Source organism: Hemicordylus capensis, chromosome 2 (assembly GCF_027244095.1).
Source record: "Hemicordylus capensis ecotype Gifberg chromosome 2, rHemCap1.1.pri, whole genome shotgun sequence".
NCBI classification, from domain to species: Eukaryota; Metazoa; Chordata; class Lepidosauria; order Squamata; family Cordylidae; genus Hemicordylus; species Hemicordylus capensis.
Genome location: NC_069658.1, coordinates 1,656,568 through 1,670,137, shown reverse-complemented (window position 1 = coordinate 1,670,137; position 13,570 = coordinate 1,656,568). Strand labels below are relative to the sequence as shown.

Genomic DNA, 13,570 nt, shown 5'->3' with positions numbered 1-13,570 from the left:
GCGTCTTGAATCCTCTGGGCAATGCGGCCACCTCTGGTGGAGAGCCCGGCACATGCCTCTCATGATCCCCAGTGAGGCTGCTGGAATTCTGCATGTTGGCAACAGCGCCCCCTAGTGCTGCCCTCGAGCCAGTGTTGCAACAGGCGGGGAAGCCCAGCAGGCACCCACTTCTGACCCCCAACTGGCGCTCCAGGGCTGGGGCTGTACATCTGTGTCATAACACATGGGAAGCCATTTCCACACACAAACTGTCTCCTCTAAGTGTTAATTGCTGTGCCTGTGTGTTGCATAACACGTGGCGCCCTGAATAAATGGCGTGTCACTGCATGATCTGTGAGCTGCTGCTCTTTGGGTGGAGGGCGGCTGATGTCCCTCGGGCAGGGCGGGCTCTGAGGCTGCAGGAGGTGGCTGCGTGTATCCACAGCTGCTGAGGAGCTGCTGCCTGCACGGGTTGGCGGCGGTTGTGCAGCACAGTGCCTGCCAGGACTGGCCCCGAGGCCTGGCCGTGCCACTCGGAAGGACGCTGCTGACCTTCACAGCAGGACTCTTTCCCAGGCGTGCCTTTTTAGCATCCCGTATTCCTTGCCGTAGGGCTGGAACTGAGCCCCATCCTTCCACCTCCAACTATGACCCAAAGGACTGCTCAGGGGCAAGCCCCGCTGCCTCCGTGGTGGGGCTGGGGTTGCTCAGCACGGCCCAGGGGTGCCCCTTTCCAGCTGCCCCGTGAAGAACACCCTTCAGCTTCCTCCCTGGGTTCCTTGGCGCACCCTCCCCTTCTTAACTCTCTCTCTCTCTCTCTCCTTCCCTAGGAAAAAATTGCTGACTGAAGATGAGAGACAAAGGTAAGAAGACTCAAACGGGAAGCTTGGGGAGGGGGCCGGGAGAAGGTCCCAGAGACCACTAAGGGGTTGGCTTGGTCCCAGCTGGAACCTTGCGTGTCGGAAGGAAGGACCCGGTGGGCCACTGACCGGAGTGCCCAGGCCCTTGTCCTGGGGCGGGTTGACCTGGGTCCACCTCGAGGGCCCCCATCGGATGCTGGTCTGGCTCTGGTGTGAACCTTCCGGCAGAGGGAGGGCTGGACTGCTCCTTGGCTTGGGGAACTCTTCCGCACCTGGACTCCTCCAGCTCCCTGGGGTTTGGGACTGTTTCTCCCGGTCCCACCTTCAGTGGACAAGCGGAGTTGTGTTCCCCTTCTTACGGGTATCCTTTTGATCTATTTGCAAACTGCTCACCTTCACATTACTGGGCATGCATTGATGGCCCTTCTGGCCAGGAGCGCAAGAGACCATCTGGAGAAGGCCCCTCTCCCTGCGTCTTCATTCCCCTAGAGAGGCCTGGGCGGTTCCGTGTTCTGCTTGCCTTCAGCCCAGGCTGGCAAGACGCCAAGACAGTGGAGGGGCCCTGCCCCGGCGGCAGCAGGTCCCCCTTTCCTGGGAGCTGGCCGTGCCTGCTCCCTTTTCGCTGCAAGGGGGCTTGCAGCAGCAGCAGCAGCAGCAGCAGCAGCAGGAGGCTCTGGGGCAGGGAGGAGCTGGGGGGCCCCTTCCCTTGTCTCCACAGTCCCCACTCAGCCATTTCTGCCGTGCATGCACTGCTGACGCTGCATGCACAGAGCATCCTGCTCCATTTCCTTTCCGTGCCAGGGAGGCAGGGCCTTTGCATCCTTCCGGGAATGTGAGAGGGTGCTGGCGCCACGCCAGGAGCAGGAGGACCTCCCAGGGAGCTGCTCCCGGCCAAGGCCTGCTGTCTCTGGGCAGGCGCGCACGCCCTCCGTGCACACGCGGGCTGGCGGTGTTCCTGAACAGGCATGTCGCTGGGGCTGGGGGCTGGAAGGAAATGCCGGCTCCTGATGGAGGGAGAAGCCTGCAGCAGCATCGCAGGCCTTCTCGGGGCTTCTGGTCCTAAACGGAACTGGTTTACCCCTCTCGCTTGCCCTGCAAGGTATACAGGATGTTCTCCCAACATGCAAATATCTCTATAAATCATCAGCTACTAAATAGGCTTGATGGCCTCTCATTCATAACAGTCATCAAAGTGAGAAGCTCTTGAGAAGCATTAATTTATGTATCCTCGTCATGGAACTAATGAGACCAATTTCTTCTGAATGTTTTGCTTGTTGTCCTAGGAGAGAAATTGAACTCCATGACCTGTTAGGTGTCTTCCAGCTCCCTCAGGAGTAATTCACACATTCAGAGCAAAGTGTTATGAATGTACCACCCCAGGTTTAGGGTGGGGGGTAGTATACTTGGTGGGGGTGGGTGGGAACACCATCATGCATTTAGAAGTCTTGTTTTAATTTTTGTGTGAACCTCCTTGGGATTGTTTTAATGAAAGGTAGTCTATACATTAAACAAACAAACAAACAAATAAAACTAATACTCTAGGGACAGGGCTAGGCTGTCTCTGATGCTTGATTTTCGAACTGTGGGCAGGTTTTGGGGGGTCTTTAAAACTGAGAAGATTCCAACACAACATATTGCGCTTGCATTCTTCCCCTGCAGAGCTGTGCCACACAATTGTTCTGGCTGTGTAAATTGGCTCTGAGGTGCGACCAATTTTCTTGGGAAGCATCATTGCCATGATGAAAGGTTTTTGATGGACGCTGGGACCTTTCACTTGGTTCTGAACAAGGCCTTGACCTATTATTGTTTTGGGGTGTGCTTTCCAAATGGGCAGCAGAGCCGCCCACGGTTTTGATGACCTCCAAGGTGTGTGGGTTGGGGAGGAAGGCAGTTGCTTAGGCCCCAGCTCAGCATCCCGCCAGTGGCTGCTGCTGGCGTCTGCCGTCTGTTTCTTTTTAGACTGGGAGGAGCCCTTTAGGGACAGGGAGGCATCTTTATTATTATTTTCTATGTGAACTGCTTTGAGAACTGCGTTGAAAAGTGGAGTGTAAATAGCCAGCGCAGTAGTAGCAGCAGCAGCAGCAGCTCACTGGGCAGCCCTAGATTTTTCAAAGCCTGGCCTTCCCCCCACCCCTGCTTTTGTGTGCACAGGTCACAGCCTAGCGACGTGGGGCTGTGCGTCCAGAACCCCGCCCGCCCCCACGCTTGCACCGTCAGCAAGGCCCAGTTCTGGAGCTCCTATCGCATGAACGTGACAGAGGTGAACCCCTTGGGCTCGACCTTCCGCCTCCTGGACATCACCGTGCAGGCCATCAGTGAGTGCTGCCCTTGCCGGGCGGGGGGTGGGGGAGAAGGGTCTGGCTAGGCAAGAGGGCGCCTTCTGCATGCACCAGGCCTCCCCGCTCCTCTCCTGGCCGGGACTGGTGGCCGTTAGCAACTGGGGCGGAAGGGGAAGAGAGCTGAGAGGGTCACAGGAGGCTCATGCCAGGGGGAGTGTGTGGTCACAGGACATGTGAAGCTGCCTAATACTGAGCGCCACACTCAGGGTTCCCCTTGGAGCTGTGCTTGCAAACAGAAGAGACTCTTCTTTCAGTGGGGGAAACAGTCTTGATGGGGGCTGGAGTGTGGGACGAGCAAACAGGAGGTTATTCCTTTCCCTGTCCTATGCGTTCCTGCCAGAGCAGAGCTGGTCTGGTGGTCGCAAGCATGACTTGTCCCCTTTGCTAAACAGGGTCTGCCCTAGTTTGCATTTGAATGGGAGACTACATGCGTGAGCACTGTGTGATATTCCCCTCAGGGGGTGGGGCTGCCCTGGGATTAGCATCTGTTTCATGCTTGCATGCAGAAGGCCCCAGTTTCCCCCCCTGGCAGCATCTCCCTCATGCCTGTAACCTTGGAGAAGCTGCTGTTCATCTGTGCAGGCAATACTGAGCTAGATGGACCAAGGCTCTGACTCCGTAGAAGGCAGCTTCCTATGTGCCAGAGATCCACTCCTGGAGATGCTATGTGCTCCAGAAGTGTGTGTGCACACACACACACACACATACACACACACAATTTTCAGCAGGAAAAGGGTGCAGGGGAAAGTGTAAACCCACCCACCCCCATCCCATAAGAACAGCCCTCCTGGACCAGGCCTATCTAGTCCAGCATCCTGTTTCCCACAGTGGCCCACCAGATGCCTCCAAGAAGCCCACAGGCAGGAGGTGAAGGCACGCCCCCTCTCCAGCTGTTGCTCCCCTGCCACTGGTGTTTAGCAGCATCTTGCCTCTGAGGCTGGAGGTGGCCCACAGCCACCAGAATAGTAGCCATTGATAGACCTCCATGGATCTGTCTAAGCCCCTTTTCAAGCCACCCAAGCTGGTAGCCATCACCGCATCCCATGGCAAGGAATTCCATAGGTTAATTATGCGCTGTGTGAAAAAGTACTTCCTCTTGTCGGTCCTAAATTTCCTGACCTTCAGTTTCATGGGGTGACCCCTGATTCTAGGGTTGTGAGAGAGGGAGAAAAATTTCTCTCTGTCCACCCTCTCTACACCATGCATAATTTTATACACTTTGATCATGTCTCCCCTTAGTCGCCCCTTTTCCAAACTAAAATGTCCCAGGTGTTGTAGCCTAGCCTCATAAGGAAGGTGCTCCAGGCCCCTGGTCATCTGGGTTGCCCCCTTCTATCCCCACACACCATAATTCCAAGCTAGATCAGACGCTCCTCACACAACTGTTTTTTAGATCCAAGAGGCACTTCCACCAGACTTTCAGCATCCAGCCCATCATTTAATAATAATAATGGTAATGTCTAGTATGGCTCACTCCAGAGCTTGGAGGGCCCTGCTGGAGTCCAGACAGTTTAATGCCTTGTTCAGTGACATGTGGTAAACCATCCCGTCGACAGATCTTCATGCGCGCGGAGGGGGCAGCTGGCCATGGCCCTTGTCTGTGGGAATGAATGGCCACCAAACTCCAGCACCCGCTTCCCAGCAGATCCTCTTGCCAGTTCTCCTGTTTCACACACACACACACATACACACACACACACACACACACACACACGGGCAGTGATGTTCCTGCATGTCGCAGCAGCCACCTGGTTCAAGGAGGTTTCCCATCCTTGAGTCTGAGAGCAGAAGATGCAACCCTTCTCAGATGACCCCATGCATCCCTCGTGGACCAAAAGGGTTTCAGTTGATCAGTCCAAGTGATCAAACCAGGGGTTCTCGACCAGGGCTCCCCAGATTTTGTGGGAGATCTGGGGGCAATGGGAGTTCTAGTCCAACTACCTCTGGGGACCCAGGGCAGAGAACCCCTGGATTAAAGGCTGCTGCCCTGGTTGGGTCTGATTTTATTATTTATTTATTATTTGTTGAACACGTTTTTCTACCGCTCAAAATTTACGTCTCTGGACGGTTTACAAAGAAAATAAAAACAGAAAGTAAAACATTAGTTAAAACCAAAACAAAAAGTTTAAAACACCATAACAATTTAAAAATTTTAAAACAATATTTTAAAACAGCATTAAAGCCATTAGAACAATATTTAATTTAAAGCCTGGGTGAACAGATGCATCTTTAAAGACTTTTTAAAAGCTGTCAGAGATGGGGAGGCTCTTATTTCAGCAGGGAGCGCATTCCAAAGCCTCGGGGCAGCAGCGGAGAAGGCCCATCCCTGAGTAGCCACCAGATGAGCCAGTGGCAACTGCAGACAGACCTCTCCTGATGACCTCCATGGGTGGTGGGGTTCGTGACGAAGAAGGCGTTCTCTTAAATACCCAGGGCCCAAGCTGTTTAGGGCTTTATAGGTTTTGACCAACACCTTGTATTTTGCCCGGAAACATATCAGCAGCCAGTGTAACTCCTTCAATACGGGAGTAATATGGTCTCTCCGAGATGATTTATATCATTTGTTTTATAAATGTTGTGAGCTGCCCCGAGCAGTAATTTACTGGAGGGGCGGGGTATACATATTTTGAATAGAATAGAATAGAATAGAATAGAATAGAATAGAATAGAATAGAATAGAATAGAATAGAATAGAATAGAAGAACAAGAGTGACTGGGAAGAGATCAAGTCAGGATGGAGAGCGATGGAGGAGAGCTGGCAGCTGGGAGGCCACGTGAGGGATCCCTCGGGAAGAAGGGCAGGGGGGTCCGTATGCCGGGCCGGACTTGGAGAGCCCCACTCTGGTCTCTCACCCAGGTTCTAGGAGAAGGGAGGGGGCAGCCCTCCTCATCCCCAACCACCACCACAACAGCCCAGTCGCCCTGCTGCCCCCTGACTCCAAAAGAGCAAAGGGCCTGGACCTCCCAGGGGTGGGTCAGCGAAGGGCCCGGCTCCTTTGCTCCCCAGAGCTCACCTCCTGCCTCTGCTTTGTCTCCCCAGTCAAACCAGACCCCCCGGAGGGCCTGCGGGTGGAGCCGGTGCCCTCAGCCCCCCGGCGCCTGCGTGTGAGCTGGGAATACCCCTCCACCTGGCCGAAGGAGCCCCACTTCCAGCTCAAATTCCGACTGCAGTATCGCCCCTTCATTTACAGCTCCTGGTCTGTGGTGAGTCCTGAGGGGAGAGGGCTGGAGAAGCTGGAGGGTTCTGCTCCAACCATGAGGGAAGACGGGCCAGAGTTGGGGGGCAAGGAGGGCTGCTTGGGGGCCTTTCACCTGCCCCTCTGATGCTGAGCTCAGGGGGCCCTTGGCTGTGTGGTTCCCCCACGTTTCTTCCAGAACAGGAATTCAGTTTTTTCTGTTTCCAACCTCGGCTGTTCTAGATGGCCTGTGGCCGTCTGCCCGGGGCTTGGTCCTTCCTCCTGCAGACCTCAGTAACCGCAAAAAGATGGAGGGGTGCCTGTGAGAGTCCTAAGAAGAGGAGGGGGCTGGGGGCTGGGCAGGTATTTGGCAGCCGCTGCTGTCTGAGCCATTGTCACACTCCCTGCCCTGCCCCCCAAATGTAACAGGGTTTTAAAAATAAGTTCATTAACCAGAACAACAACAACCGCCCTTGAAACTGAGTGCATCCACATCATATATTCGAAGGATTTATGCCCCACCTTTCCATTTTGGCACAGGACATGATTTTTTTAAAAGAAAAATGCCAAAAAGTAGTACGCCAGGTGCAGCTTACAAAGCAAAACTTTTGAAAACAAGACCCAGAGCAAAAAACCAACCAGCAGACCAACCCAACCCATTCAGAGCAACAACAGAAGCAGCAAAGCAGTCAAAGCAAGGAGGAAACACTGGAGTGTACCTCTGGTCAGCCAGAAAACCAGCTGGGAGAGAAGGGTCTGAAAATGCTGTTGGGGCTGTCATCAGGGAGGGGGCAGACAGACCTTCCTGGGCTGTGGGGGGTGGGCGTTCCAAAGCACAGTTGGGGCCACAGAGAAGGCTCACTCTTGAGTTCGCGCCACCTAGGGAGACAGGGGAGAAGGTTCTCCCTGTCGATCTGAAGGGACAGGCATATTTCTCCATCTCCACTGCTAGATTGTTCCTGGTTTGCACACAACTGCCTGTCCTGCAGCCTGCTGCTCCCCCATCCCCAGCCTCCCTCTGTGTGGTGCAGAAGAGCACGTGGCACACAGCTGGGGGGGGGGCAGGCGGCAGCCAAACCTAGCCGGCCTTCTCATGACCGGGTCGATCAGAGAGTGTCCCAGAACTTTAATGGCAGGAAGAGAATATGGGGGTGGGGGGTGGGGAGAGGAGGTTGGCGGGCCTGCGCTGCAGCTGATGGCGTCCTGTGTGCGTCCTGGATTTGCAGATGGAGACGGGCAACATGTCCGAGCTGATCACTGACGCCTTCATGGGGCTGGGCCACGTGGTCCAGGTGAGCGCCAAGGACTTCCTCGATGCTGGGAGCTGGAGCGAGTGGAGTGCCGAAGCGTGGGGCATGCCCGCCACCGGTAAGGCGCTCCAGCAAGGGCCGGAGGAGGGCGTGGCGTGGAGGGGATGGGTAGGAGCAGGCGGCGGCTGGGGTGGCGGGAGGGCCCTGCAGCTGGGCGGAGCAGCTGGCGGGATGAGCACTTGGCCTGCCCATTGTGGGCGGTGGGCTGCCTGGCAGGGACAGTGCTACCCGTTTGGTGGATGTGGTATGTGGATGCCCCACTTCTCAGCCACGCGGGGCTCCCAGAGCAGACTCCCAGGAGGCCTCACACACAGGGAGACGGTGCTGCTCTGAGAACCCCTCCCTCCTCCTTCCCAGGTGCCCCCCCACCAGTGTCCCGGGGCGGTGTCAGTGGGTCTTGATGTCCCCCCTGCCCCCGCCAGACCTCAGCCTTTGCCAGGCCCTCCACCTCTTGCTCCTCCACAGACAACATCCCTTGTCTGTCTTCAGGACCAACGGTGGCCCCCAGCGAAGCTGCCCCTGGAGCCATGGAGCCCGAAAGTCCGGCCGAAAAGCCTTCTCTGGCCCCTGACAATGAGCCTGTTGGTATGTACCCAGGAGGAAAAACACCCCACACACACACACACACACGGAGTGGGTCTTGGGGAAGGGCAGAGGCCCCCAGCACAAGCTCTCCCACCCCCAGGATGAGAAAGACACTGGGGTGGGGGAGAATCAGGGTCAAATGGGGCATGCATCTGGTAGGACTGAGTGGTGGTGGGGAATGTGCCCAGTTGTCCTGTCAGCCATGTTGCCTTCTTGGCCAGGCTTGGACCTGGGGGGCATCCAACGGCCTGGGCCAAGCATTCCTGCTTCTCCCTCTGAACGTGTGTTGGGGCAGGTGGTGTTTCATTCACCTGCAGAAGGTGCCGGAGCAGCACGAGGCATCAGCCGTCCTTTCTGTCCCCAGCAGGCCAGAGCGACCCCACGGAGAAGGTGGCGGTTCTGGTGTCGCTTGGGGTCTTTGCCTTCTTTGTCTTGGCCGTGATTCTGGTCTTTGGCTTCCTGATGTGGTAGGTGCACCTCTCCCTCCTCCTGAAGAAGCACCCAGGAGGAGTGGCTCTTTCCTCTCTCTCTGCCTTTGGCTGAAACGACCCCTTTGGGAAGGTGCTGAGTGAGGGCTGATCGCCAGAGCTGGTCTTGTGCTGGCCAGCCTGAATTGTCCCCTTTGCTAAACAGGGCCCACCCTGGCTTGCATTTGAATTGGGAGACTACATGTGTGAGCACTGGAAGAGATTCCTTCCCCTTGAAGGAAAATGGAGCCGCTCTGAGAAGAGCAGGAGGTTCCCAGTCCCCTCCCTGGCAGCATCTCCAAGATAGGGCTGAGAGCGATGCCTCCCTGCAACCTTGGAAAAGCCACTGCCAGTCAGTGAAGACAGTTCTGAGCTGGATGGACCAAGGGTCTGACTCAGTATGTGGCAGCTCCCTGTGTCGCTTATGGGGCATTCTGGCCTGCTGCAGGCCAGGAGGGCAGGCAAATGCTGCTGCCCCACGACCCACTTCCCCGTCCCATCCTCTGCTCCACATCGCGTCCCTTCTGCCCGCTGCCAGGCACCCAGCCCAGCCTGCTCTGTTTGGCTGGCGGGGATCCATCCTGGCTCTGGAAACCATCCACCTAAAACAAGCTGCAATTGACCCTGCCGCCAGTGCTGGAGCTTGCGAGACGGAACCCGGAGGCTCCCAGTTCCGGGGAAGGGAAGTCTCAACGGGTGGACCTGGACGGCCTTCCAGAGGCCTGGGAGGGTCCCGTGAACATCCGCAGATCCCTGCTGGATGCAAGCAAGACGCCAGCTAGCCTGCCCGTCCTCCGGCTCCCTTCCCGCCGTGGCCAGCCAGGCTCTTCCAGCTGGATGCGGACGCAGGAGTTCTTCGCAGCATCGCCCCCCCCTGCCGCCCCCCGCCCCCTCCCCCAGCAACTGAGACGCGGCCTCTGAGCTTCCAGGGGCTGTTGAGCCAGAACAGCAAGTCAGCGTCGATGGGCAAAGGCAAGGAGGGAAGTCTCTCTCCGCTGCTGCTGCTGCTGCTTACGGCGGCTGTGTGCTCCTCGGGGTCTGAGAAGTGACACGGGAGGCCTTTTGCCTTTCTCTCCTGCCGGTGGCTCCCCAGAGGCGGCATCTGGTGGGCCACGGTGGGCAACAGGGTGCTGGACCGGAGAGGCCTTCTTGGGCCTGATCCCGCAGGGCTCTTCTGCTGCTCTTACTATAGGCCACCTTCAAGTCACCCATCATGGCCCCCATCACCCCATCTTGGGGCAGTGAGTCCCACACATTAATGGCGTGTGGTGCAGAGGAGTATTTTCTTTTGTCTGTCCTGAATTACCATTTTGCTGGGTGACCCTGGGTTCTCCTGCTACAGGAGAGGAAGAAACATGCCCCTTGGTCGTCTTTTCCCACACCATGTATAACGGTATAAAACTCTGCCTTGTCCTCTTAAATGACCCCCCGACTAAAATAAGCAGGAAAATCCAGATGCAGCAGCCTCCATTCCTGTGCCTCGGTTCCCCACTCTGTAATGGTTGGAGATCTACAGGGAATAGCTGTGATAAGATGGCGCCAGGCAGGAAATCCACGGAACGAAGTGCGATGGGGGGGGGCGGGGGGTGTCTCCTGGTGGGACGCTCCGCTTTCCAAGGGGGCCTCTCACAGGCTGCCTCTCCCTCCTTTCCAGGATCCGGCTCAAGAAACACGGCAAAGAGGCCACTAAGCACCATGACCTGCTTGCTGCTGCCATCCACATGAAGACCTTGCCCAGTGAGTAGAGCCCTGTGGCCCCTCTTGGGTGTGGGGGGGGCTTCATTTGTTGTGTCAAAGGGAGAAATGTTGCAAATGCAGCTTCTCTCTTGCCAGTACAGACTGTGAGAGGAAATTCCCCCCCGTGCCCTGCCCAGCCTGCCCTGAAACCTAGCAACCGTATTGCTGGTTGTGATTCTTCATGCACTCTGCACATGTTTGAGTGCATTTCCCTCTTTATCACTCCTTCCAGTGGCATAGGGCAGGGGCTAAGCCCGGACATCACAGGTCACCTAGGAAGCTGCCTTCTATCAAGTCAGACCAATGGTCCCCTTAGCCCAGTATTCTCAACACTGACTGGCAGCAGTTCCTCCAGGGTTTCAGGTGGGTCTTTCCCAGCAATACCTGAGATGCTGCCAGGGATGGGACGTGGGACCTTCTGCCTGCAAAGCAGATCTTCTGCCCCTGAACTGTAGCCTTTCCCCAAAGTTCAGGGTTCAAGCCTGTGCCTGGAGCCTGTGGAGACGAAATTCCCCCCTCTAACCTCTCAAAACACAGAGTAGTGCTCCTCTGTGAGTAGTGAGTGAGCCACACTCCACACGTGCTCTGAGGTACTCTTTACCTTCACAAGGTTGGGGTCTGTAGACCATCAGTTTCTAGGTCTGAGGCATAATCAGATTAAGCCACCTGGGCAATGATGTGTGATGCGCAGCCACAATTTAGAGTGACGGGGAATGATGGGAGTTGTAGTCCAGCCACTGCTGGAGGGCCAGGTCTGCCTCCTCTAGACAGAACCTTCCAAGTGCATCATGGACGTGATCTAACCAAACACAGCGAAGAGCCAGGAGCCGAACCGTTGGACTGTGGCTTCTGCTGCTGTGCCCTTGGAGCCCCTGAGGCGAATGCCTCGAGCATCTGGGCGCTTTCCAGGTTACACACCTTACAACAGTGTCGCTGCTGCCCGTTAAGTGTGCTTCTGTCCTTCCTGTGTTGTGCCACCGCCCTCCCTGTGCTGACCGCAAGGGGCCGCTCACATTGGCCATGCCTTCTTTCGGATCTCATCCTTCCGTTTTAGTCCTCCAACGTTGCCTTTGCGTCGCAAATAAATAACTGTGTTTTCCCGTTGTAGGAGGCTTGTGCAAGCTATGGACATTTCCAAAATGGTGCTGCCAAGCCGAATCATTTTGCTGCTGAACAGCCTGTCACCTGGGAAGTGCCCTGGTGAAGCAGTCTGTAGTCATCCAGGAAAGCGCTTTGGCCACGGCAAATCCACCCTGGAGGGGCCTCTGGGCTCTTGGTGGTCTTTGCCATAGCAGAGGAGGGCCACAGCTTCCCCTCTGGAAATGCTCCCCATCTGGCCTGAGCAGCCACAAACCCGGATACAGGTGCTGCTTTGGGGGCTGCAACTGACACGAATGGAGGGGTGGGGAAAATGGCTGCCCCACCCACCCAGATCCCTGCTGAGCAGGGCTGCCCGTGGCTGGGGCCGTGCCAGGCCTGCCGTCTCCCCTTCTGTGCCGCTGCCTCTGCCGGAACCGCATCCGGTGAGGTCCAGTGAGCGTTGCAGCCTCAATCCTGTGAGAGAGGAGGGGGAGTTTTCTCCTCCTTTTTGCCCCCAAACGCACTCCCCCATTTGGCCAGACTTCCAGACATCCAGCCCGGCCCTCGTTCCGTGGCCGTGGGTGCAGCAGCCCCTCGAGTGACCTCCCCACTTCTTCTTTCTCTCCCTGCAGAAGCCCAGATCTTGTAGCCAGGGTCGCCCCCCCCCCCCCCGGCAGGACAGCCCCCGCCCACAAGAGGGGCTCCACACCACTGACCTCGCCAACTGCTGCTGCCGATGGACTCCTGGAGCAGTGCCCCCAAGGCGCTTGGCCCCCACCGCAGGAGGACTCTCTGGACTTGTGGGGCAGGCAGCTTGGCAGGGGGGCCCCACTGCTGACTGAGGAGCACCAGCCCCCGCCTCTTCCCTTTGCCATGAGCAGGCTGAACTCCGCAGGCTGATGCGTTTGGGACAGTCAGCATCTTTGGCCCCGCAAAGGACAGTGAGACCAGAAACCCCAGTGCCCATGGAGCCTGGCCGGCGGAGGGCATCGGGGCCAGGGGCGGCTGGCCCCCCGGCAGGGGCAAAGGACTGGCACTGCTGCCCCTGGCCACCCAGGCCTGCTTCCGGTGCCCCCATCACCCACCTGGAGCTACAGCGTGACCCTTGGGGCAGCCGGGGACTTTGTCTGCACAGCCCCTCACACCGGCAGTCGGGGCAGGATCCAGCGTGAGACATCTGCGCGCAAGCCCCGGGCATCGGAGGGGAGCTGCAGGGCCCGGAACCACGCGGGGCTCCTGCACCGGGCAGGGAGTGTCAGCCCCGGGGAGGCCTCAAGGGGGCAGTGTTGCAAGTGTGGCTGCAGGAGAGAGAGAGCGAGAGAGCAAGAGAGAGAAGCGCATGTGTGTGCACACGATTTGTAGTATATTTACCCGAATCGAAGACAACTCTGAATTTAAGACGACCCCCTTAAAGAGTAAATACAGGTTATACCTACATTTACCCAAAATGAAGAGGACTCTGAATTTAAGATGACCTCCTGATTTCTAATATTTAAGAACTTGTGGGGGGAACCTCGTCTTGGATTCAGGTAAATGCAGTAGATGGGACTTTTCCATTTCACAATTAAATCCCAGGTTTCCATCTGCTTAACCAATATCCCGCAGTCTTCCTTGCAACAATGGAGCCCCAGCTGATCTGGTCACCTTGGGCCAGCAGCTTGGCCAAATCATCAGGGCAAAGAGCTGCTCGCCTGCAAGCCACGAGGGAGCATCATCACCCAGATGGGGGAGAGAGAGAGAGAGCCAACTGTGTTTTGCAAGTCGGGGGGGAACGGACTGATTTGCCCCTGAGCTTCGGAGCTCTGCTATGGTGCGGGTATTCCGATACAGTTAACTGTGTAAACCAGGGACTCCCAACCTTGGGGAAGGCCATTGTGGCTGTGGATGATGGGAGTCGTAGTCCAGCAACGGCTTTGGAATCACAGCTGGAAACCCCTGGTGTGAACGATGGTGGGTATGGGTGTGTGCGTGAGAGAGAGCGAGAAAGCACACAAGAGTTGGAGGAACCCGAGAGTGGGGGCTCATTGGCTGTATACC

General features: G+C 56.8%; 1 protein-coding gene across 9 annotated transcripts in view; it reads left to right on the top strand.

Moving 5' to 3' along the window:
• IL11RA (interleukin 11 receptor subunit alpha) overlaps positions 1-13,124 on the top strand; it is a 123,320-nt gene extending 110,196 nt beyond the window's left edge. For 4 of the 9 annotated variants that reach the window (XM_053297431.1, XM_053297430.1, XM_053297424.1 and 1 more), the window contains 8 exons: positions 810-842; positions 2,991-3,154; positions 6,219-6,382; positions 7,581-7,722; positions 8,130-8,249; positions 8,614-8,716; positions 10,371-10,453; positions 11,562-12,100. In XM_053297431.1, coding sequence (XP_053153406.1) covers positions 810-842; positions 2,991-3,154; positions 6,219-6,382; positions 7,581-7,722; positions 8,130-8,249; positions 8,614-8,716; positions 10,371-10,453; positions 11,562-11,626 — 874 coding nt within the window. In that variant the 3' untranslated portion in view covers positions 11,627-12,100. Of the gene's footprint in view, positions 1-809; positions 843-2,990; positions 3,155-6,218; positions 6,383-7,580; positions 7,723-8,129; positions 8,250-8,613; positions 8,717-10,370; positions 10,454-11,561; positions 12,103-12,165 lie in introns of those variants that run through there. The other 5 variants (XM_053297429.1, XM_053297433.1, XM_053297425.1 and 2 more) reach the window with 5 other exon arrangements.
• The last annotated feature ends 446 nt before the right edge of the window (positions 13,125-13,570 follow it).